Genomic DNA, 26,055 nt, shown 5'->3' with positions numbered 1-26,055 from the left:
AAATGATGGAAAGCGGCTTGGCGAGCTCCTCCGCCAGCTCCCTCAGCACTCTCGGGTTGATCCCATCCGGCCCCATAGACTTGTGAGCATTCAGGTTGCATCCATCCACCAACCTGACCGACGCACGGTGAGGGAGGCAGTGATGGGAACCCAACCTGGACAGTCACATGGACCGGTGAGGGTCCATGGGGTGAGGGAACGTTTATTGCAGCAGGATCATCTGGCTGTGGACGTCCTCAAATGGGATACCCAGGAAAAGAAGGAAGCCATCAAGAACATCTCCAGGGACACAAGCCTGACAAGCAAATGTACTGGACGCAAAACAAAGGTCCTCACTAATTAATGGGCCCTTGATGCATCCTAGTTGATGGGCCATCACCAACTGGGGGTGTGCCAAGTATCTCCACATCTGGGTGCTGAGCCTCCTGTTAAGACACTCCCTGAGCGAGGCTTTCACTGCCTTGGGAGTAACAAAGTGGTGAACACCCCACTGCTTGAACAGGGTGTTGAAAGGCTGGCTGAAGCATTCATAAGCTTTCAGCTGTGCTGATAAGGCTGTGGCCGCTGTTCACAGGACAGGGAAGCAAAACACACATTTACAACCAAGGCCATTCTTTAGTACAGATAAGGCAGTTTGGGGGGGGGGGGGGGGGGGGGGGGGGTACAACAGTAATCACATGGCTTTTTAGACTAAAGGGAGGCTGGGCCTGTTGTTCGTTCTGAGGCCTTGGCTTAGATTGCAGTTACTATTGCCAACAAGGTGTAAAAGTGTTGCGGGGGAGAGGCTTTTAATGCCTTCTCCCTGAGAAAAGTGGATGATGGTTTTTCCCTCCAGTGCTTTAGTGCAGTCTTCCTCTGTGGGCTTGAGAGCTCTCCCGGTAAGAAAGCCCTGAGGGGCCCTATGTTGGTCCATCCGCTCCTCAAGGGGTGTTGCACATGGCCTGGAAAGAGTTTGGAGCGCTGCCAGGAGCCAGCCGAGAGGTCACCAGGCCCCTGCACTGCTCACAAAGTTGGTGCTGTAGGTCGCAGGGGCACAGGAGAGCACACATGGGAATTATCCCATGCTTGCCTTGCTCTTACATGCCATCCTGGGCTTCACCCAGGGACCCTAGGCTAGACCAACCTTTGGTTGAGAGAACAGCAGGGTTGAAGTCTTTTTTTCCCCTCCATTTGTCACGGACTTGTTGATAGCATTCAGGTGACCTAACTTCAGACACCTGAGCTACTTAGCTGGCATGCCTGCACAAACGTTGGTAGGCTTTTACTATAAGGCAGTAGTCTCCCCCTAAGACAGATACATAAAACAATATCGTAAGGTTTGTACCCTAGGAAGGCCTCAGTGAGCACAAAGGAGGGATGAATGTAGCTGTCTGCCTTGTAGGTGTCTAATGTCAATTAGACATTAGATGTTGTATAATATCATCTCTTGGCTTCTGTTTCTCTAGGAATTAAAAAGGAAATACAAATGAAAGGAAATAAATGCATGCACACAGTGCAAGCTCTCTTGAAGGTGCAAACACCCCAACAGTCTCCATTGCTTCGTTAGGCATGTGGAACTGCACTTCTCTAGTTATGGGATATCCCCAAGACTACAGCTGCCAAATCAGACCTCTGAAGTGTTTTCCTGCTTGAAAAGCAGAAGGAGAGCATTATCAAAACTGGTGGCTTGTCAGTAGCAAGCCTCAAGATCCAGGCTCATCCGATGCGTGGCAAGGCAGCTGGCTGGTGCCTCGCTGCCTGATAGTGCACTGGACCATGGTTCAGGTTTCCTTAGCTCCCATCTTTTGTTTGCTAAAGCTCAGCTACAAAAGCTACGAGTATAAATACGAAAAATTTTTTTAAACATTCCACGCCAGTGCATGCCAGACATCTCACAGCCAACCCAGAAGTGCTGCGTCAGTACCAGCTCTATATTTGGTGATGACTGCTGGAACTGGATTGGAAGAGCTCGGCTCTCCTCCTATACCCAACCTATGTTAGTACCACCCATCCCTCAGCTAGGAGAAACTCTTAAGGTGTGGATCACTGCGTCTCGGTACTCATGCCTCTGTGGGAATGAGGATTACACACTGGCTGTCTTTGAGTGCTGTGCATGCCTTTGAACAGTGTTTAATTAGTCCACTGTCGGGGAAAACAAAGATATTAAACAGTCCATGAATCTGCTTTGCTACAGCAGTTACTCCTTTCCTGTACGATTGCACACAAATACTACCATGTCTCCTGATCCAGAACCCCAACCAAACCCCAAGCCCCAAAAACACAGGCCATTTTTGTTTTAGAGACTGGTCAGGGAAAGAAATAGCTCATATGGCAAGTGCCAGACCCAGGTCCACTTTCCCTTCTTTCTAAACCAGGCTGGGTTTGCATTTCAGACAAATGCTTCGAGTATAAGAGAAGCAGAAACTCAAATCTAATAGCGACTGTGCCTTAGTCAGCTGGGGTTTGTGACCTGGAAGGCTGTGCATCTGGAGGTGCTGTGACATTCAGGTTAGCACTGCCACCTTCACATCTCTGGCCTTTAAGAGAGACTACCGTTTAAGTTGCTGTGTTTCTGTGCTAAGAAACTCAGCACATTTCCACAAAAAGTCTGAGCTGTGAAACGACACTTTTGCTTTGCAGGTCAGTAGTCTGAACTGGCCTTCAGTTCTGCTTTATTCCTGCCGTGTACAGAAAGCCAGAAAAGCCAGAGCTGCTCATTTTATAGCACAGCAGCAAAAGAGCCCATTGTGGCTGGGAAGGGCTTGCTCCGGCAGGCTGCAGCCACAGCCCCTGCGGCGGGCTGGGACACCCTGTGCCTGCAAAGGCCTGCGGAGCTGAGCATCAGCAGAGCCAAGTAAAACTAAAAAACACCCCTGGCGAGGGATGCGGAGGCAGGGTGGGAGCAAGGTTGCCGGCAAGGGCCTCCTGCACCCTGTCCCCATGGCCAGGGATGAGGCCACACGATGGCAGCCTTTCTGCACAAATGCTTCAGCACGCACTGAAGGACCTTCAGGGAGTTCAGCGGTGCTGATGGGCTGGTGGCTCTTTCCCTAACTTTTGACCCTACAAGAGGGTGGGTGTTGAAATGTTGATCACTTGTAGAGGGAGAAAAGGAATACCTTCTGGGGAGTTGCAGAAACTTGGAGCATTTGGCCTTTGCCAAACTGGGAGCTGAGTTTGCAAGAGCAGCCACAACCGCCTTCTGAGCGGCACAGAATATTAAGGGTCACGTCTGTATGCCTGTGACACACCTAAGCAATGCATACTGTGGCGTAACAGAGCTGCTGGTGGCTCAATAGCTGCTCCACACAGTTCCAGACCTGCTGTAGCAAAATCTGATTTCAAAGTCTGTATGCACTTGGCTTGCCAGCAAAGGCACAGGGCAGCTGCTTAATGTCTTAACACCCGGCCAAAAAAAAGAAAAACTGTGGGACTCAAGAATCTGCACAGTAGCCTGCTATTAGCAATATTACCACTGGTAATAAGGAGAAACAAAGAAGAACGGTTCTCTGGAGTCTGTCGATAGGGTCTGCAACACATGCTAATTTCATCGTGTGCATCTTCAGCCTCTATCGCCACTGTCTTAGTAGTGATTAGAAACCAGAGATTTTTAATGTAAATAATGACACTTTACTATAAGAATATAGCTATAGCACCCTGATCCACTTTCTACAACACATCATCTTAAAAAGCTTCTAATGAATTTGAAGAAAATATAATTTTGACTAGAAGTGAAAGTTTAAGGAAATGATAAGAAAAAAACAGGCATAGAGGTGAGCATAGTGTTCTTCTTGGTTCTTGATGGGGTTTAGGAGAGATACTAAAAGATCTGTATAGAACAAGAAACTCCTGTTTCTAGATAAAAATAAAATAAAATTAAGCCTAGTTCTTAAATTTAACAAGTTTTAGCAAAAATTTTACTGTGTTAGTTTGAAATATTAATATAACAAATTAGTTATTATGGCAAGTAATCCCACAGAAGGGCACAGAATGAGAAAAAAAATCTCCAAAAGGTCTCAGTAAGGTACAACATGATTCACTCTCCCACATGATCCTGCAAAAACTTTCATGGCTAAACCTCAGAATTCCTCTCAGCTCAGCCAAAGGCAAGGGGCTGTTTTCTCACGATCTCCCAGCGTAAGAGGGTGTTATTCATCCAGTGATAGTCTGGAGGGTTACAGGAGTGGGTTGTGCTTATTACTTGTTGCTTTTCTCTTCTCTCTCTCAAAGGTGTTCGGAGTTTAAAAACAGAAAGGTATCTGTGAACTAGCTGTAGCCTGCAAAACGCAGCTGACGTTGAGGCATAAGCCTCCCTCAGTTACTTGTATTTTGCAGTCTCACAATTGTTTAAGTAGACTTTATTTAAAGAAAAAAAGTAGCAACTAAGTAAGTGCACAGAAGGGACTAATTTAACCAACCCTTTGGATAAAAGTCAGGGTAGGGCAAGAGGTGTCATGGGAGTGTTTTAACCCAGCAGAAATGTGATGACTAAATGGGTAATTGCTACTCTGAACATGTACCATCACTGGGCGCCTCCTGCACTCACTTAGGAGTATTTCTACATTTCTCATGCAACCTGCCTGTGTGACAAGTCTGTGCACACACATTGTATCCAATTAGCGTCAAGCGTAAGAGCTCCTCAGCGTATGTGTCGCTAAACCCCTCCTGGAAGCAATTTTCCCAGCATACAAAGAGTAAATCACCTTTCTCCTAACTCTCTCAGAGGATAGTTCCCAAATAAGGGCAAAATAAACGCATGTATTACATGATAAAGCATTCTAATTAATTAGATAATATTCTCCCAGCAGAAGTAGATGCAGAGTATTATCTGCTTTAAGTGTTAAACATTACATGTCATTAAACACACCAGGGTAGGTGAGACAAGGCACTTGAATAGGCACTTGTGGAAAACTAGTGAAACAACCTGCTTAAAAAAAGCCCAAACAACCCCAAAACAAACAAACAAAACAACTGGAAAAGAAAAAAAATCAATGCACACCTACTGCAGGAAGTATAAATTACTTTCTCTATGTCCCAGTCTCTCCAGAAGCATCAGTACCTGGAGAGGAGAGCAGAGGGAGGGTACACAACCTGCTCTGCACACCCTCTCCTCAGGCACCAACTGCATCAGGTGAAACTGTTAGCTTAATTTGACAAATGACTTAACATGACCACACCTTGTATAATCGATAGTCACACTGTGCTATCGGAATGTCCCCAGTAGTCTCCTGTGACACCAGCTATCGTTCTTCACACATTTTCAATTGACCAAACATCATGCTTAGACAAAGGCAATGCTTGCTGAGAAAAAAGAACTCTTCCACCAGGATGTAACACAAATCCTCCTGAAATGAAGCCACACCCAGAACTGTATTTTATTCCAGCAACTGAAAGGTTGGGTTACCTCTGGGCAGGCCTAGAAGGAGCTCAGAAGGCCATGGGAGCTGGGGTGCTTCCTTAGGTATTCTACTAGGGGCCAAAGGCAAGAAACTGGCCTAAGAAAGGCTTAATTAATTAGTTAATTATCTACCCAGGGGCAACTGTAGTGGGAAACACCAAGGTGAAAACCGCCTGTTTCAGCTGGTGTATGTTAGATGCTGAGCCTCTGGGCTGGGCTTCCTTTTTCTGGTCTCATGCACAGGAGAGGTCTCCCCTCTCTTCCCTGCTCTCTTGTTGCCTTCTCCCAAAGGCTGGCTGGGTCAGAAACCATCATCTGCTAGTGAAGGAGCAGCTCCCCTAAACAGAAAACAGTTCTGGAGTGGCTTCAGTTTAATGTTGTGCTGAAGAAGTTACATGCATCAGAGATGGATGAGAAGGGCTCAAAGGAGAGCACCAATAGGCGTACTGCAGGTATAGGACAAGCAGAGGGGGATGTTTTGTTTCAGGTTATTCTAAGAGAGGTGGTGAGGATTACGAGGAAACCATTTGTATCTCTTCCTCCTGCCAGAAAACAGAGCATTAAACCCATAATCAGAGTAAATTGGTACTCTGAGTGTTACCCACTCTTGGCCTACACAGCACAAGAGCCAGACCACATGGATGCTGCACAGCCAGGCAGCGAGGACACGAAAGCTGTCGCTAGTGTGTGGGAAGTTGCCTGTGGACAGCTCAAGGATCTGAAAGACCTTTGTTTTTCAGGACTGTCCGTCCTGATCTCTGATATTTGCTATTATCAGAACTCAAGAAGCCGTTAATAGAGTTACTAATAGCAAAACAGATTGCTGTGAAAGGGCAAAGAGACACCCCCCTGTTTACCACCATTCCCTCAGGCTAATCGGAAACTGGAGGCTGGATCCAGCTTGGGCTGCTCCCTGTTGCTTTCTAAGAGCAAGCAGACAATGCATTGGGAATGACAACCATATAACAAATGGAGGATTTGCGCCCACTCACTTATTATATGCCTTGCTGGAAAAGCACACCTAATCTGATAACAATCTGACTTCCAGCTATGAAATCCAGAGAACTTTTGCACCTGGCAGAGGTTCAGGTGGAAATCTATCGCAGGGTGCATGAGGAGACCTGAGAGACCCCTGGTCATAGTGAAAGCGAATGCTAGGCTGGGGAGGTTTGCTTAGGAAATACAAATATTTTCTTTGCCAAAACTGACTTAGGTATTGGGATTCCTGTCTGATACTAAGCAGATAAGCTTAGAATTAAGCATGCCTGGGGGCTGAGAGCTGGCCCAAGCAGGGTGGACTATCTGGGAGTAAATGGCCAGCACTGCTCCTCACAGCCTGGCTGGCTCCTGGCAATCAGTACAGGCTGCTCCACCTCATTCATACCCCAAGCACCTGCAAACACAGCAGGAGATCGTGCTGTTTTCAAGCTTATCACCTGGTCAGGGTGGTGTAAAGTCCTTTTCCCCAGAGGGGTAGCCGTGCCTCTCACCTACACAGGAGCCCTCAGCGACTTCATGTGCAGAGCAAAGAGCAGAGGAAGATTTTGAACATGGCTCAGTCTGTCGTGCCTTGGTGAGCACATCTGTAACCCAGAGGTGGCTCTGGCTTTGTCTTTTCAGCACCCTCTCTGGTTGCTGGAGACAGGCGTGATGGAATGTTTCCCTTCTCTGACAGAGGCCTGGCTGCTCCATCACAGGACACCGCAGCCCTGGGGCACAGGGACGTGAGCAGCATGCCTGCCTCAGGGATGATGGCAGGAGCCCTTCCTGGCCCCCCCCCCCAGCCCAGAAGGCTGGACCTGACCCCTGTGCTGGCAATGTCCTGTTCCTGATGAAAGTGTGGTATGAAAACCACACATCTCCTTGCTCCCTGCATGGGCGTCCCCCCGCTGTGCCTCCCTTCCTGAGCCCAGGGACGCTCTGGGCAGGAGGGCAGTGTGCCTTCATCTCCAAACCGCCATCATGGCGTCCCCGCTCAGCTTTACGGGAGCCCAGGGCCTTTCCCCTCAGAGAGGGATCCCCACCCTCCTGGACTCTCCCTTGTGTCCCAGACAAGCCAAACAAGCAGGCCTGGGCCCCCAGACCAAGCAGGGGCTGTGCTGGAGCAGCCACGGGCAGGGCTGGGGGAGCCAGCTGGTCAGGGCCGCTGAGGCCCATCAGTGCCCGAGACAGGCTGGGAGGCCGCCCAGCACCTCTCCCCCACGCCGGCGGGATTGGCCCTCGGCCGCCTTCCCCAGAGCTCAGGGACACAGAAAACACGCAGCTCCTCCTGCCACGCCTGGAGCACGATTGCCGGTGGCCGGAGGACGACGTGGAGCCACCGCTGCTCTTGCTGTGAGTCAGGACAGGCCACGTGAGGCCCCAGCGCTGGCCCCGGCACCTGGCCGCCCGCCTGCCTGCGTGTGCTGGGGCCAGCGCTGCACACGCCCTGCCCTGGGATCCCAACCCACCACACAGCCCTGCAGGTAAGTGCCGGGGAGGGGTTCGGGAGCTTCTTGTGGTCGAGACCAAGGGTGTTTCAGGGTTGTATCCTGGCTCTTGGTACATGGCTGGGTTGTTGATTACTCCCTGAGGTGTCACGACGCTGTACGAGGGGTTGTCGTGCTGGGGGGCAAGGCACAGGACTTCTCTGTAACCTCTATGTCTTCCTGACTGGACTTCCACATCTTTTAATTTTTTTTTTCTTCTATAAAATACTTGAGGCAATGCCCCCATTTTATGTGTAGAAGAAGATTTGTTTGCCTTAACTTTACTCAGACTACAAACGTGAGCTCTTCTGGCTTCTGATGAGCTCATTTTCTTCCCTTCAGAGCTTTCCGACGACTGCACAGAGGAGCACACGGCGCATAAGGCGGAATACAAACCAGGTAATTTCAAATGGTGTATGTAAATGCATATGGGAGCGCTGCCATTATATTACCAGTGTGGCTGGAAAACAGGCAGCAAACCGCCCCAGGCTTGTGGGTGTAGGGCTGGCAGCAGCACGGCCACCGTGTCTGGGCTTGCTGTGAGAGCCGGGAGAGGAAGGAAGTGCCAGTGCTGCGGTAAGGGGCAGACGGGCTGCGCTCGCTCCCCGCTCACCCCCATGGGGATGGTCACACCGAGCCTGGGGAGCTGTCCTTCCCACAGTGACACGCACTCGCTGGGTCTCTCCACCTGCCTGTGTTCAAGGACACCATAAAGAGTGAAAAGTCTTTGAGTTTTGCTACTTCTCTGTCACATTTCAACTATATTTGACAACAGGAAGGCAAGCAGACAAGTAGCAGAATTATCTCACTGGTGGCATTGCCCAAGGAGGCTGGAGTAGGAACGGTTTCAAACTGAGCCGGCGTGGATCTGTTTTTGTTGTCTCACTGGAAGAAACTACCAGCTCTCACCACAGCCACAGCCCTCCAAGACATCTTCCTGTGGAACCAACTGCTAGGACCAACCTGAGACTTGCAGGTGTGCTTTATGAAGTTTGTTTGGTTTGGTTTGAGAGAAGGGCAGGGAGGGACTTAATGTTTATGGTTAAAATAAAATTTAGCAAGTTTTGGCGTCAGCATATAACTTAAAATGAAAGGTAAAAGTAGTTTCAAAGGAAAAAGGTTTAGGATTGTCTGGTTTTTGTCTTGAAGTCAAAACAACCTTATTTTACTTTATTTACATTTTTTGCTATCCCATTGAACAATTTCACTCAGATATATTTCAGCAGCTAAGCAAAATGTTGTTGTGTATGGCAGTTATTAGCCTCACTTTCTGAACAACTAGGAGAAGTCTGACTCTGCACACAAATTTTATTCTAACATGTTAAAAAGACCTCACTGCAATTAAATTCTGATTTACTGTGGGGAAAGCAAGATGAGGTCTGTTGTTCATGTCATTCCCCAATGAGCTCATGGCCAGGCTGAAATGCCAGTGTATCATCATCCTTCTCTCATCATGAGGTATAATCAACTAGATCACTTTCAAAACATACAATAATTAAATGCCTATACTTATCCTTTGTTTAGATCTGATTTTCTTTTCAGAAGAGCCACAGGAGAATTAATTGTCCATAGTCTAACAGAAATTAGGTACCCAACTTCCTTAGTTACGTAAAGCTTGGTGACTGACTGGGCTTAGCTGTGCTGCAGGCACAGAAAGGGAGATGGGAGCAGACGCTGGCTGCTCCTGGATCCTCCTGTGGCATCCAGGTCTTATCAGAGCGAGATGCATGAGTGCATTAGGCAAATATATTTCTGTTGCTGGTACAGCTGAGCAGTCCAGTCATTTGGGCCAGCAAATGAACAGTTTTAAGGTAAATCAGTCTGATAGCAAATGAGGAGGACAGCGTCTCCTCTGCCTTCAGTGTTGTATCTGCTCTTCCTTTGTGCGTGGTGGGACAGATCTGCTAGTGCCTACCTGCTCGCTTTGTCTTTGGGATGACACAAAGCCAGCATAAGGCAGCTGCTGCGACAGGTTCATGTCACACGAAGAGCAACGTGCCTCGAAAGTGCCTGTGAAAGTGACCTTCACTAGGTATTAGGGGCCCCAAAGACAAACCTCCTGAATTTCACTCAACAGTAAAATCTGTGGATATTTATAAATAATTTTATGAAATGGAATTCATCAGTCAGAAAAGAAATATTTATATTTCAAGTAATTTTGTTCCTTTAGGCCTGGTATTTCAGCTGTGCAGTCCACAAAGAGGTCTGAAGGATTTAACTTACAAAAGCAAACACTGTTGCAAGGTTTAAGCTGAGTAAATAGGAAGGCAAGAAAAATACTGCAAAAGGCTGAAAACCATAACTACACAGAAATTACGTTCTTTATTGTGTGGCCGAGAACGAGTTTATCCAGGGTGTGGTATGCTGGGTTCCTGTATTTCAACATCAGCTGTTGCTTACGCGGGGAAGAGAGGACAGATGCGTTTCCTGCATTTTGTTGGGTGCTCACAGTCTCACATTGCCAGCGACTGTCTCAGTGCTGCTGCCACAGCTACAGCAGCAAAGGCTGTAAGTCAGGCAAGGTTTGTGGGAGAGGTAAAAACTTTTATTAGACTAACTGATAGAGTTGAAAGTTTGTTTGTCCAAAAACTTGCCAGTTGTTCCAGGTATATCAGGTGGTTAAATAACAGGTATTATCCGCCATTGTGGATGTCTTGCATAGACTCATCATCGGGAATAATTTCAAAGTGTTTTTAAAATATTAAATTATTTTTTTCTCACAATACACCTAGGAGGTAGGTAAGCAGTTTTCTGGGCTTAGCCTTTAAAAGTGGTTAAAGAGGTTATGTAATTTTCCCAGAGCCAAACAGCAAACCAGTGGCTAAAAAGAGTTTCTAACTAAGCACCTCATCACTTGAAGAACACTTGCAGCCTAAGGAGAAAGCTCCCAGAATCACCAACATAACAGAAATGTGGGACCTCGACCCTGGTTCCAAAGGAGGGATGGGTTTTGCAGCTACTTTGGAGTCTGTCTGTGTCTAATTTCCTCTACCTGAGAACTGACACGCTAAAAAGTTGTTCTGTTTCCAGAATGAAGATGTTTTTGCTTGTGTGTTATACTAGCCTTCTGAAAATATTAACTGGACCTGTTCTGGATTTTGTATTAGAATATTTTTGTGACTGATATGATGGTCTCTAGAGAACTGAAACAGCCTGTAAGAAAAGAAACAGTTTTCTGTCTGGAAAATGTAAAGGAAATAGTTTTCAAACTGCTCGATTGACAGTGTTTTGTTGAATGGACCCAAAAGTCATATTGTAAGAAAACCTGTGGGTGTATAAACTGTTTTCCTATTGTGCCCGGCACAGTGAAAACTGTACTTCAGGCTCCCCAAAAATCTCCTTTTGCATCTCTCAATACAATAGTGTTTTAGTTGAAATGCTGCATGAGGGAAGATGCAGTCAGTGCAGGATGCCTGGACCACAGTAGGCGAAGGCAACTCTTCAGAACCACAACAACCACAAAAAATGCATCATCAGAATAAAACAGCCTCAAAACAAAATTTCTGGGGTGAGTTTAGCAAAACAAAAGGAAATGTTGGATTTTGGGGATGTCAGAGTGTTTTGTTTCTGTGGCAAATACCAGTAAGAAATCTGGGACCGACACTTAAAAATTTTTAATTCATAAACCAAAAGTTAGTGAAAGTTTCCTTTTCATGGCAACTTGGGAAGAACAGATGTTGAAGTGTCGAAGTCTTCTGTGAGACAAGGATTCCAAGTCCTGCGGGGCTCTCCTGTGAACTATTGCTACTATCCTCCCCGATTGGTACATTTTAAGTATAAGGATGTCAAAGGTACGGAATAATCATTCTGTTTTGTGAGTGGAACAGGGCCTATTAAGTTACTCACATCTGCGGTAAATAGTTAATTAGACACCTTGGTAGGTGTTAAAAAAACAACAATGTGAATGATCAAGTTGGACTTCTTTTCGTTTTACTCATGATGATTAGACTTTTGTTCTTTCTTAATAACCAAAGGCCAGCCAGGCAAGACTCACTCAGAGGAGTCAAGAATGGGTCCCGGGAGGGTAAATGAATCATGATGTGAAACTCCCATTGCAACAGAGAATTGTTTTCAAAACTAAAGTGCCTAGAGATAGACGCCATGTTTGCAGAAAAGCAAGTATAAGACAGAAAAATAGAGGTCAGACTGATCTGTTTCTAAATATGCTTTTTCTCCCCTTTTGAACAGGCACAGCGATGGAGAACTTGAATGTCCCGTTCCCAGATCTGACTGAAGAACAGCAAGGTAAGGGTAGCACACAAAGATCAAAGCTCCGGCTCATTCACACTACGCAAGTGTTTGCTAGAGCGGTCATGAGGCAATGAAACTTGTTTCCTCTGAAAACACACTCCATCCACCTCCTTGCTTGTGAAAGAGAGACCAGCAGTCAGTTCCCAGCTCTTCCACAGGCTTCTCATCAGGCCTTGGGCATGTGCTTGTGGGAATTTAGATGCATGAAGGAGATTTTGCTGTGCATTAAATGCCTAATGAGCTATCTCAATACCTTGGTGTCTTTGTGCCTGTCTGTAAAATAGCATGGTCAGAATAAGCATCTGTTAAATAGCTAGGAATACTTCCCCTGCTTCTTTAACTGAGACAGTAGCATCACAGAGACACCGGTAATTTGCCTGGGCTATTGACATTTTTCTACTGATTTCTAGCAGACTGAGTTGCTTTACACAATACAGCACTACTCTCTGTCCTATATGCTAACATGCTGCAGAGTCTGATGTCTGTCACCACGCCTTCACCGAGCACCACAGGAACACTACCGTGCAACCCACCGCTACTGCTTGCACGGTGATTTGCTCGTTTTTCTTCCCAGACATTTTCCAGAGGGTTTTTACTGCTGATGCCAATTACTTGGAGAATCATGAGAAAATGAACCAGTCCTTCTGGGAATCACTTGTAAAATGTTTAGCCACTACCGACCCACCTATCCTGAATACTGAAGAAAAGAACAATGTAAGTTACTAAAGAAACATGCATGCTTTGTAAGACACTGTTATACAGATACTTTTATACTTCTCTGATGTACTTTGTGGAGAGAAAACATACAGTCCAATTATCTGATATGCTAAAACATATCTAAAACATGCTAAATGCTGTAAAAGGGTGCTTAGATAAATAAGACTCAGGCCGCTGCTCTTTACTTCATTGTTCTCCATGTGAAAAAATAACTGGCTTTGTATAAATTCCTCAGGATCAGTTCAGCTCACTATTTTCTAGGCAGGACCATTGTTAGTGACATTTTGCTGTAAGATACTGCAGAGATTGCATGTCCATTTTCAGACCCTATAACTATATTTCTCCCGCTCTTTAAATAGCTAACATTACACACCATGGTTTTTTCCCAGTTGACGGCTCTGCTCCGAGTTGCTGAATGGAGTTTACGCTCTCTTCCCATCTTTGGCATTACTCTTTGTCCCCGATTTCCCCCTTATAGTAGGGGAAATCGGGGACATAGTATAGTAGGGGCAGGGGATTACATTTCCCACAGATGGGGTGAAATATATTCATTTGTATAGCAGGATGTTTTTGCAGGCTACGTTTTATTGGAAGGACTATTTGCTATTTACTTACCTTTCTTTCAGCTCCTCAACAGCTGCAATGTCCTGCCTGGAGGCTGTGCAGCCTGCCTGAAAGCCATAGAGAAGGAAGGAGTCAGGGCAATGGCTGTTCTTTACCTCTTGCTGAAGACAACCAACCCATCTGGATATAGGCAGCTGCCCAGCTCCAAGGGAAAGGGTGAGGCCTACCTGGCCGCTCGTCAGCTATTTTGTTAAAATTACTGCAGTGCCAGTGGGACTTGACACCAGTTTGAAAACTCTGATATATGCTTGGAAGTGATTATTACTGAACAACTAAAATGTCTGGAAATACTGTTTAGGAAAGTCAGTTAGGTATGGTGATAATGGGAGCCAAAGATAGTGTTTTACTTTAGTTTGGGGAAAAAATCTTGTGTGTTTAGGGAGAGAGGATGTCCTGGGATGATGATGCCAAAGAAATCTCTCTGACTTAAAGTGGTGCCCCAGTTTTTCCTGTCTGGCTGGATTCATGACACCCAGGACACTTTTTTGCATGGACTGTTATCCAGCCAGCCTGGACCTCTCTGAGCTCTCATAGTGGTAAGAAATCTGAGCTGAGCCACTAAACACACTTTTGCAAATGACCTAGCAGCACACGTAGAGGTAACAAAAAGGAGTGGATAGAGGATGATGCCACTCAGGGTGCTGAACCTGGCAGCAAGATACAAATAGACTCCACTGCACTTCTCATTTGCCCGGTTGTGCAATAAGAAACTAAGTGCAGTTCCACAGGGTCCATAGAGTCATTAATTGTCTTTAATAGATCATGGAGCTGCACTCACTTAAGATGACCCTGAACTGGAGACCCTCAAGGAGATCCTGTTCCTGTTTCTGCCTTGATCAAACATGTTAATGAAGGGGAGAGAGCTCCCAGCCTGGAGAGCAGCCCAGCTTTTGTCATCTGTCAGAGTAGGAAAGTTTGTCACAGCAGGGACCCCCTTCCTGCTCTTGTACAGTGAGCGGCATCGAGCAGCCCGGGGGGAATCACGTCTAGCTGCCTATGTCCAAATATTACAACTAATAATGAAGAGATGCACAGACCCGCCGGCCCTCAGCACAGAGCTGAATTTGAAGCTGTTAAGAATCCCCTGCAACTCCAGCCACACAAGCCAGGAGCACTTCACTGCCTGGCCCAGGAGTCAGCATCCTGCAGGTTTCTCCTCCCCGGTGGTTTGGCCTGGCTGGCTTTGCGGGCTTTGCTTTTATGCCACAAGAGGGTGCTGGCACTGCGGCATAGACACAGGGGACCCAGCAGAAATCACAGGGGTGAAGGGAGAAGTAGCCCAGGGAAGGGTGAGCAACTATTCTCCAGCTAAAGCATCTTTCAGCTGCAGCTGCTGTTGCTTCAGGGAGTGGGAATTTTCACAGGGGTAGAATTATGGGTAAATTAAAGGCCAGAATATGAAACTTTAGCCATCTATCACAACCATTTAAGAAAGTGTGAACAGTAGCGTATATGATGCTTTCATTTGTAATGCTTTGTACTACTCCTCGTGTGCAAAAAACACAGCTGAAACACGACTAAGGGTCTGATTTCCTGTCAGACAACTTTAATAAAGCATTGTGAAATCTGTTGTTGTAAAAAAGAGAAAATGTAAATAGTTGTTTCTAATATTTTTTTTCTCTATATATAAAACAGATGAAAAATTGAAACTGCTGAAGAGACTGGAAAAGAATCTCATGCTTTCACAAGGGGAAGAAAAGGCTGAAAACTCATCCCGTGAGTCCATGGATGAAGATACACAAGGTAAAGAGGATTTATTTTATTTTTCCCTGTCACATAATTTAGTCTGATTGCGTGTTCATAAGAGGTTCACATAGGAGACTTGCAGCAATTCAGTAGCAATTCTGCAGAACTCTGAAAAAAGTAAGAAACTGTGCAAAGAGAGAACGCAGAAAATAATCAGTACCTCTAGATTCATTATCAGCAAAATAGTGGCTGCCTCCCGCTCTTGTGAAGTTGGAGGTTTCAGAAACGTAGAAATCTGCTGCAAGATTTCTTCCCAAACAAAAGATCATAACTTCTATGATCTTCAGTGTGGTTACGGTCTAACTGGAGCCTGCGCTACAGCAGGAGGCAAAGAATAGTCAATGCACAGCAGTAGCTGGCAATGCTGTAGTACTTCTCTAGCATTTCTTTTCTTATTAGCAAACATCAACAGTGTATCTAAAGTCACTTTGGCTGCCACTGGACCATTTCATTCATGGAAAGTGAGAGAGGCTAAGTGACAGGCAACATGGAAGTGATAGTGCTGATACTGGCTTATTCTGTCACAGAAAGCCACTAGCTGATTAAGATCAAATGAGTTGCATTTAGAAATAAAATTTTCAAACTAATTAGCAGTGCTGATGATGTATGTGTTTAAAATAAGAACTTTCTCAGTACACCCCTTTATACAAATTATTCCAACTTCAGATTTTGCTGTTTTTCTCCTATTCAGCCAGCTTCGAAGAGAGCTGTGAGGCAAAAGCAGCTAATAATGCTCCTTGCATTTCAAAGCCTTGATTGTTACCTACATATCCCACGGCCGTTATTATATTATGAGCAAACAACTGCAGTGCTGTTGTTTCTGATACTGCTGGCACATTTTTCTTTAATCTGATGAAAAAACACTTTCTCTATCAAGACAGTGATGGGGAAGATTTAGGAAGACAGAAGACTGAAGGCCAATTACTCGGAGGTAGGACAAAGTGACAACAGTATTGGTTTTGACTAGAGACAACCAATATGAACCAAAAAAAGGATAAGTAAGTTCTGGCATTCTTTGGGTTACTTTTGAACAAAGGTATATTAACATGTATAGAGGTAGGAAAACGACCAGTCAGAATTTGGCTGTAGGAAAGGCATTTCCTACAAGGTGAAGCTCAAGTAATAGTAACACTCAGCCACGCCCTGTGCCTGGAGTTGAACCAGGAGAACAGCAAAATCTACTGTTGTGGGAGAAGTCCTGCTGCCTGCGCCTGCACAGTCGCCATTGAAATGCAGCAAGTGTTTTGAAAATATCTATCGCAGCCACTACTTACAGGGCCTGCAGTCAGCATCAGCACTGACTGGAGATCAGCAGCAAGGACCACACCTTGGATCTCATTCCCGAGGCTTTTCCTTTCCTTCCAAAGGAAAAATGGAAAATAAGTACAATGCAGCTGAAGAAAATGTGCTGTGTCAACACACAAAAATAGCTATCAGCTTATGGTATAGAACCATGGATGTAAAGAAGTTAAGGCTTTAATTGTTTAATTAATGTCTCAAATTGATCTCAGCCCAGATGTAAGAGCAGCTCTTTGAATTGACATTAGGAGACCTAATTTGTCTCACAGGAATCTGATTCTACCTGACTCCAGATATTGTGAGAGATGGAATATGGGGGGTTGATAATCCATTCATGTTTCCCACTTTCAAACTGCATAACCCTCAACGGACCTGCCCCCTCTAATGAGTTAGAGTTGGTATCTACCTTGTCATGTTTACACAACCACACTAATTTCAAGAGAGTTGCATGGGCTAGGACTGGCAGCAAGATATGCGTACTCATTACAGGTATTAATCTACATCATCTTTGCATAATATTTTAGGCACACCAGCAGAGGTTGTTCCCTACAGAGATTCAGGTAAGTGTTCCCAGATAACCTCATCCTGCTGGAAGGAAGACTGTAACTGCAGTTTCTTCTTTCTGACATGCTTATGTATTAAGAAATAACCCCCCAGCTGTAAATCCATTGGTTTCCAGTTAGCCTGGTGTTGGACCTGGGCATGGTGCAGACATTTTGTTGCTAGCTTGTCATAGTGGCTGGCTAATAGCAGCTGATCTGTACAAGGTGTTCTAGCAGATTAACCCATTTTTTTGTAGGCCTGCCAGGTTCTCACAAGATCAGCTCACAGCAGTTGTCATCCTTTTTAGAGGAAAACCCAGCAATTCTATTGGGCAGCTATTCAGTCTTTCCCAGGAAAGCTAGGCAGTTTTCAGCACGCCCTGCAGCCCTCTATCTCCTGGAACAGGGATGCAAGATTGAGAGGGAGCCGGAACCTGGTTTCTGCAAAACAGTGATACTCAGCTCTGAACACCTTCCTCCCTTAGCTCAGAGCATTCCCCAACAGAAGATGCTAGGTGAAAGCCAAACGACAAGCAACAGAGAACCAGTACCAGCTGAGAGGCTTGAACAGACAGCCACTCTAAAGGCAAATCAACAGAGAACCAGTACCAGCTGAGAGGCTGCAACAGCCAGCCAGTCTAAAGGCAAATCTCCTTTTATCAGGGACTGCTGTGCAGCAGCAGAACAGGTGTAGGAAATTTCCAATGGCTTGATTGCATTACCAGCCTCATCCCTCCCACTCCCAGGCCAGTGCCACACTCATTAGTTACGAGGGGCAGACAGCCCAGCAGACTGTCCTTTTTGAGAGGACACCTGCTCAACCACTTTTCTTCTGCGGAGCAGGGAATAGTTGCTGTGACTTGGACTGTTTCAGCTGAGGACAGAGTTGGGAAGAAGATACAAGTTGCAGCATAATCCCTAGGGGAGGTTTTTGAGTTACCTATTCCCAAGAAGCTACATAAAATACGAGGGTAGATGGATATATTGTAATACAGTGTTCTCCCCACATTGCCAGGTGCAGAAAGAGGATTACAGTACTTTTCCAGTTGGCATTTGGCCTCTCCACCTCTCACCATGGCCTTTGTTGCTTCAGTTCTAGATTACTTCAATAAGTACCAGACTGAGACACGGGAAATATTTAGCTAGTGCAGGACGCCATGCCTACTGCACTGTACAGGTTCAGGTGATACACACATGCAGCACTTGTGATCCCAGCTCTGCTTGGTTTAGAACCAAGCTTGCTTCACTTCTAGCAACTGAATAGTAACACGGAGGCCATCAATCTTCTACTGCCCAGCTATTTCAAAGAACCTGGGATCACTGTGAATAGTCACTTTTATTGTTATCTGCTGTTGAGCCCTTTTAACTTTCTTCATTTCCTGGCACTTTCAAGTACTGTTTTGTCTGTACTGAGTCACCAATAGGTGAATACTTGCCGTGCTTGCTAGTGCTGATAATGGTGGGAAACAATATGTTTGTATTTTTACCATCAGAAATAATAAAACTATGTTGCTTTTCAGAGATTACCAGAAGAGAAGATTCAATTGCAGATGGTAAATACAAACAAGCGAACAGAAGTTTTTCTTGCGCATGCTGTCTTTCAGGACTGAGTTTTGCTTAGTAGCGATAGCTATACCAGCTCCTCGATACCTAGATATTTCCTAATCAAAAAGTAGAAGTTTGAGAATAGTTATTAAAATGCACTGTAATGCTTTAACAGGAGAAATACTGTGCAAGTCATTCCATGATACAAAGTTACAGTGGGACTACTGCATTCAGGAGGCAGAGTAATACAGAACAGACACTTGCCAAGTATGAATTGATGTTCTGATAAATTCTGTGTCTATAGATCATTCATACCACTGCACAGAGCAACATTTGTGAGTCAGAGTAGTGCAATGCTATGTTAACATTAATAATCAAATAGCTGAGTTTGTCCCCAAACTGGAACTTGATCAATCCAGAATGCTCAAAGAATCAAAAATTTAAAAAATGTGACTCCAGTATCAGGTGACCCAGAACAGAATTTCTTGGCAAAGTTTAGTTGCTTCGTGGTTCGAAAGCACAACAGCAAAAGTCTGTAGCTCGTTTGGAGTACATTTCCCGTACTCTCCCGAAACATCTTTAGAGAAAATTAAATTCATTGCCAGGCAGTGGTTGCCTGGAAGCACAGCCCGATGTAAGTGAAATCAGCATCTAAAACTTGCGATGAATCAACTCCCAAAGGCTTATATGCAGCAGACTGCCTAGGGGTCTTCTCAAGTGATCAACAAGCGAAAAAGTGAAAAACCACCTGCTTTGAACACGTCATTGGAAATCTGGTAAAATATTCAGCTCTTTCTGACTTTCGACAATACAATTGGAGAAAGAACAGAATTTGGCAACTCTGCTCACAACTAGCGTAGAGCAAAATGCTCTCTACTTAAACCTCTAAAAATATCCGGCTTGTTCTTATAGCTGTTCTTTCTATGTATCAGGATAGCTATCTATAGGAGACTAATTGTCAGCTACAGTTCTTAATTTGGGGGGTGCAGAAATACTTCAGCATTGGGCTCAAGTAGGTTGCTGGTACTCATACGCTTAGTAATGAAGATGGTTAGATTATTGTAGCTGTGATTGTGCAAAGCACCCAAGAATCAAACTGAAGCTCCCTTGTACTACTGCTTCACTCCCCCACTGTAATTCTGAGACTATTGATTGTCCCAGACTGGACAGAAAAGGCCCAGAGTGCTCTAAAACAATTCTGAATTGTTAATGCAACCATTAACATGATTATGCTTTTTTTTTTTTTTTTTAAAAACCTGCTCTTTTTGGGGTGATTTTAAATTTGCTAACTTGATCTTCCTGAACGGCTCGCAGATCTTTCCTTTGAACAGTTTTACATATAGTCTGCTCTGAGAATTGATTTCAGATACAAAAAGGGAAATAAACTTAAAACTCCTTAATTTCAGAGTTCCATGGCAATAAAAGACATTTCTTTTTTGTAGCATATGAGAACGAGAACACTCGCCTCCACCAGTGGACGGTACGGTGGATGGGCATACGGAAGGATGGTAATTTTTTTAATTTTTTTTCTTTTAAATTCAACTGATGTCAACCCTGTTGAACTTTAGTCCACAAACAAGATCTCTGGTCAAAAAAACCTCCCCCCCCCGACACAAGTACTTTGTTGAAGTGCATCGAGGCTTCTCAATGAAAATCATCAAGGCTTCTCATAACAACTTGTGTGCATGTAGGTTTTGCAGTTGGGTCTAGTGTACGAGACATCTCATGTGGTAACAGACTTTATTGGCCGAGTGATACACTGTACCTTAAGGTGCATTCCTAAGGGCCATGCCTGCGGTTGTGACCTAATTTTCTCTCTCCATTTCAGATGAATTCTTTCATTTTGTCATTCTTTGCTTTGCAATTGGAGCTTTACTAATTTGCTACTACTACTACAAAGGTAAGGCAAGACTTCAACGAAGGATAAATTGTTGCACGCTAGAAAAATGAACAAAGCCAAACATTTATTTTGTTGCCTTAGATTGGACTATTTCTCTTGGAATTGGTTTAATCACCTTTGCTTCCCTGGAAACCACTGGGATATACTTTGGTCTAGGTAAGTGTATCTGCAGCAGCCAGCTCTGTACCAACGCTAAGGACACAAGGTCACACAGTCATTAAGCTACGCGAGTCTGTAACACTGCTAGTGCCGAGATTCTGTAAATCCTCACCTAACTATCCCGTAACATCTCATTCGCAATTACACAGTGTGGCTGGAGACAAGCATGCCTTAGTGACACTGACGGGAGAGGTTGACTCATTTTTCGTTCTCAGTGATCACAAGACTTTGCATCACCTCTTTCTGCAGCAATGGCCGAATGCTAAGTTGCCATGACAACGTATAATTTTAGCAGCAAGGCAGTCTTCCCAGATACACTCTATAAGGTGCTGCGCACTCAGGCTGCCACTCATTCCCCTGGGACTGAGGCGGCTGAACGCCCTGAGGAAGAGCTCTCAGCAGAGCCTGGATGGCGGCAGCTACTGAAAATGATACTAAAAAAATGGGCATTCTTGGCAATCCCTAGGGATGTCGTAGGAAAGGTGCAACTAGCAGCAATTTTGGCTTCCCAACTGAGAACAGAAGTCTCCGTTGTAATCGTGTGCTAATATTTTTGGTAGGTTGTGGATGGTTCTCAGGAATCAGCCTTCTCACTACTTTGTTATTAATGATATCGCAAAAGCGCTTGTTTAAACAGTAGTCTTGGGTTCATTAATGTTGCAAGTGTCAGTGTTTGGTTTTTGCCATTTTTCTATTTTTTACGTTTTACCTTGCTATTTGGCTCATCTTGAAAAAAATGTTTGTTTTCACAATTAGTGTATCGAATTCGGAGCGTACTTGACAGTTTTGTTCCTCTGATTGACAAATTCAGGCCAACAGGTAATAGTGATCTTCTTACTGACTGCATACGTATTCCCTAGACCTTCCTGGGTACTTCATTTTGGTCAAGTCTTAAGACTAACTTCTCTAAATTACAATTTCCAAACTTCTTAATTAAAAAAAAAAAAATTACTACAGTTCATTACAGCTGCTTGGGTTTGAAAAATGCATTATTCTTGACTCTTTCCATGTGGCAGAGCATTTTCACATTTTTAATACTCTGCCCTGCGTGGGGTATTAGCTATTTCCTGACAATGTCTGAATAAGAATGCTATAGCTCAATTAAAAATTCAGGGAGTGGGGGTGGGTTTCTCTTGTCGGGTCTTCAAACAGACTCCAGGCTCATGTTTATCTGTGTTCACGAACACAAAACATGAAGAATGCTGAAAAGCTGCATAGACACATGACAGTTTGAACACAATAGTCCTGACAGTCTCCTTTTTCTTCATCACGCAGGTATGAGGAAAGCTGCCTAGGAGTATTATTTCAGGAGAGTTCCACAAAACCCTGCTGTCTGAATTTCTAGTATTAAAAGAACTGCCTTATGAGGCAAACATAAAAACCTAATGGCTAATGTTAAATATTGAAGTGTTAAACCATAGAAAGACATTATTCCCTCCCCTTAAAAATAAAGCTGAAACTGCATTACGGGGTCCCATTCTTTCTTCTGAAGTGATTCGTGGCTCAGCGGAGCTCGTAAGACAATCTAGATGTAGGTTTAGATTTAATTCCATTAAATATAAACACATTCTCCTTCCCTCCCCCATGCAACCACGTTAATCTGGCTATGGTGTATCAAAATCAACAAAATAACCAATATTATCCTCCGCTGGTTCTGGATTAGGCTCTGGATGTTTCAGTAGGAATCCTGGCAACCACAAAGCCACCTCCTCTTCACCCCTTGTGATGCTGCAAACCAGGCAAACACCAGCTGCTTGATTACAGAGTTGAGCCCCAACAGTGCACTAGCACTGAAGCAGATTAATTTATTGTGGCAGAACTCAATATAGTGGGCGTATAATGATTTCACCCAGTGAAAGCTGGGTGAGATTTTACATGCAGTGACATAATGGTGCAGTAATGAGATTATTAACAGCAGCAAATCTCATCTCTTCTTCTGAGGGGAGAAACAAAGTGCTTGATTTGACTCATCCCCCAACATTTTTCTTTCTTTGAGGAAAAGAAAGTGCAACTTTGACGTTCCTTTCATTTTATAGGGACATTTCACACATTATATATGTAGGGCTAATGCAATCATAGGTAGACTGCAAAAAAGGGGATACCTTTAAATTTTATTAAAAATGTCAGGTCTTCATACCCATAGAAGGTTGAAGGCATCGAGTCAGACAGAAAGAACCATGAAACATGAAATTGTAAGGAAATGTAGATCTAAAAGCCATTAGCCCAAGTAGTCTAGAGTTTTAGAGAAGCAATTTCAAGCCTTGCTCAGAAAACTAAAACACTTACTTTTTTAGTTTTACTTAATTTTAAATGTTAAGCATCAGTGTTGATCCTTCTTGTGTGTTGCAGTTCCATTTGCACATCCAGAAATACCAGCAATTGTATTCAGGCCTGTAGCAACACAGCACAGCAGTCACCTAACACGTCAGGGGTTAAATTAAGCAATAAGGATGAATACAAGTTATTTTCTAGTATCTATATTCTCATTTACATGTACTATTTACATGTCTTTGTAGAAATAGTCTGTGATACCCAAATACTGTATATTTTGTGTTGTGAGATGAACAGCTGACCCAACTTAGAGCAGCTCACGTGAGAAGATTCAGTTCTATAGAAAAAAGCAACTTACATGTTCAGCCGCATCCTCTCGGGTATCTGGGAATTTCCTGTTGTTCTTTCAGATCCTTCTTCTTGAGTCCATCTCAGCGTTGTAAACATTCCTGCCTCTTGCCCAACGGCAATGCTCTCATTCTGGTCTCACGTATCACCCTTGCTGCAGCACTGGCCAAGCACTCAAAAATACGAGTTCCTACGAAGAGTTTCAACCTCCTTAAATGACCTTGTGCTCACTGAGCTACCATTCTCCAAGTCCAGCAAGCCCCTCCCGAGCCCACGGCTCACCACTCATTCCCACAGCTCTGCTGGGCCTCCACCTCCCCCGGTTGGTTCCCCAGGACCTGGTACATCTCCTTCCCCTTCGACGCTATCCAGCACATAGGGTGCTTCCTTCTTGTCTTTGTTTTAAACGGCTGGGGGGCAATTCAGAGGGGAGGAATCGAAGCAAAGGCACTAGCCCCCCTCCTCCTGCGACACATGTTCCTGCCTTTCACTATCCAGTGCCTAACGCTTCTGTCCAGAGGAGGGGCTAGTGAACTCTTCTGGCAGAGCAGGAAGAACTCGTTTTCGCCAAACTCCCTTCAAGACAGGATTTTAATCTTCAGCAGTAAGTTGGAGCAAACATTGAACAATAGTTACTCCACTCGCTCTAGGCTACAGTGCCCAGCGTCTATTTCCCTGCTGAAGCACAGCCCGCTCAGTAGCACAGCTCACAGTAGGGAAGGTTAGTTGCAAAGCAGAAAATGCTCCTGCCATACAGCAGGCAGACAAAGCGCTGCTGCCCACAAATTGTTAAATAACCTGAAGGTTTTTCAATGACTGAAAACATTCAGATGTTACCCCACTGCACAAAACCCCACAGAGAAAAAAAGAGATTAAAAACAGAAGGTTTTTTAAGCTGGTATTTTTATTAGAACTCGCTACATAAAGCACCTTTGCCTGCCTTAAACTTACAGTACTTCTCTGAACACTGCTTTTCTGTAACACAGCACAAGATGCTTCAAACTACTCCGCATTTCTTGATTTGGACACTGCCACCTTAACAGCTTGCACAATGGCATCTTTATCAATGCCAAACATCTTCAGGAGCTCAGCTGACTTCCCGCTGCGTGGTACATGAGATACAGCCAAGCGATTGACTGTGATACCGGGCTCACCCACTACTGCAGCGCACACCGCTTCCCCAATGCCACCTATGAAAAAAAAAAGTCAAACACGACATACATCTGTATGCTTCAACAGGCAACATATAGATTGCACGTATATCTGATTCAAAGGTCCATGCAAGTTAAATCCTCAATTCACATGCTTATGAGAAACATCAATCACAATATATGTCTGAATTACCCATTTGTGAAGTGAAAACAATTCCCTATTTCAAAGGCATTCTGAGGACAACCAGCCTGACATTTCTGAAGTACTTACAAATTGGCAGTAAGAAACATACACCTCTAAAGGGCACAGAACTGTCAGGAAGCCCGCACCTCTTCAGCATCAGCCACCGAGGGCCAGGTTTAAAAATCTATTTAGACTGAGGAGTATTTACAAGTGTACTTAACGTGCCGAAAGTCTTAATTCCCACCAATCTCAACAGCATTTAAGAGCTCCATCTTTTCACAGTGCCTGTACATGCCGCTGGGCACCTCTCTGAGTTATGTAATATATTCACAACCTTTGCTTAGAGCTCAGCTCAGACTGAATCACTATCAGTCACAGGGACAAAGGATGCAACAGAGAACCGCGTGGCGGCAGGAGAGACACTGGAAGCAGGAGTACTAAGGAAGAAGAAAACACAGGAACAGTGTCAAGAGCACGTGCTCTGAGACCTGGTAGGAGAGACACCTTGATGCTGCACTTCAGTTAGGGTGTATCCAGGAACGCAGGGCTTTTCACAGCTCCGGGCATGGTGTGATTTAAGCCGTCAGACTTCGCCTCCAGCCAGAGGCACCTCCATGGATGCGGCTGGTAAGATCAGCCTGATGTGGGCTTGCAATGCACTCAGGCTTGTGATGCGTGTACACTTGACCTTCCTTGATTGCATCACACAGAGAAAGCTGTGCCAGTGTAAATCACATGTTCATCACCTCAGAGTGTGATGACTTTGCCATCTTGCAAATCTGCAGCACAGTATTTGTCCAGAGTTGAAAGATAAGCTAGAAAATGATGAGGCTCAGTGATGCTATCACCATCCATAGTCTGGAACAAAAGTATGGTGTAACCAGCACTTATGATAATACCAGATCACTTCAGATACCTGGCAAGAGTGATGCTTCACCTTAAAGTAGGATAATATTCTCATAATATCTACTAATTTCTATTAGCAGATATCTACAGTATCTACGAATGCCATAGTTCAGAGCTGCCCCTCTGCTAATTTCTCCATCTCCCCCCAGGAGGAGCAAGCCTGACATGCAATTCGTAACAGCTGCTCTCTGTTTGCATATTGTCTCATCTTCACAGGACATGTTTGCACAGGCAAGCCCCTGAAAACCTGTGCAAACAAGGCATGTCAGAGAGCAAGCGGCAGCAGATTATGGAGTTAACTCCAGCTGGCGGCCGGTCATAAGCGGTGTTCCCCAGGTCTCAGTACTGGGTCCAGTTTTGTTAAATACCTTTGTCAACGATCTGGACAAGGGGATCGAGTGCACCCTCAGTAAGTTTGCAGATGACACCAAGTTGGGCGGGAGTGTTGATCTGCTCGAGGGTAGGAAGGCTCTGCAGAGAGACCTGGACAGGCTGGATCGATGGGCCCAGGCCAACTGTATGAGGTTCAACAAGGACAAGTGCCGGGTCCTGCACTTGGGTCACAAC

At 44.8% G+C, this 26,055-nt stretch overlaps 2 protein-coding genes and 1 long non-coding RNA gene across 3 annotated transcripts in view; 2 read left to right on the top strand and 1 right to left on the bottom strand.

Moving 5' to 3' along the window:
• The first annotated feature begins 8,635 nt into the window (after positions 1-8,635).
• On the top strand, positions 8,636-13,579 carry LOC103903302. The gene is made up of 4 exons (XR_657854.2): positions 8,636-8,821; positions 12,034-12,090; positions 12,671-12,810; positions 13,440-13,579. It is a non-coding gene; the product is annotated as an uncharacterized LOC103903302 (long non-coding RNA).
• Positions 13,580-15,114: 1,535 nt separating this feature from the next.
• On the top strand, positions 15,115-22,091 carry TMEM40 (transmembrane protein 40). The gene is made up of 9 exons (XM_009284490.1): positions 15,115-15,180; positions 16,061-16,114; positions 17,007-17,042; positions 18,545-18,577; positions 20,012-20,077; positions 20,398-20,469; positions 20,551-20,625; positions 21,385-21,447; positions 21,904-22,091. Exons 1-9 carry the CDS (start codon positions 15,162-15,164, stop codon positions 21,921-21,923), a joined length of 438 nt encoding a protein of 145 aa, XP_009282765.1. The 5' UTR covers positions 15,115-15,161; the 3' UTR covers positions 21,924-22,091.
• Positions 22,092-24,144: 2,053 nt separating this feature from the next.
• The window catches only part of TKT (transketolase), a 22,674-nt gene continuing 20,763 nt past the window's right edge, over positions 24,145-26,055 (bottom strand). Inside the window, exon 13 of the mRNA XM_009284489.2 lies at positions 24,145-24,437. Coding sequence (XP_009282764.1) covers positions 24,250-24,437 — 188 coding nt within the window. The 3' untranslated portion in view covers positions 24,145-24,249. The remainder of the gene's footprint in view (positions 24,438-26,055) is intronic.

Source organism: Aptenodytes forsteri, unplaced genomic scaffold (genome assembly GCF_000699145.1).
Source record: "Aptenodytes forsteri isolate BGI_AS27 unplaced genomic scaffold, ASM69914v1 Scaffold53, whole genome shotgun sequence".
Lineage (NCBI taxonomy): Eukaryota > Metazoa > Chordata > Aves > Sphenisciformes > Spheniscidae > Aptenodytes > Aptenodytes forsteri.
This window is presented reverse-complemented; position numbering and strand designations above follow the sequence as displayed.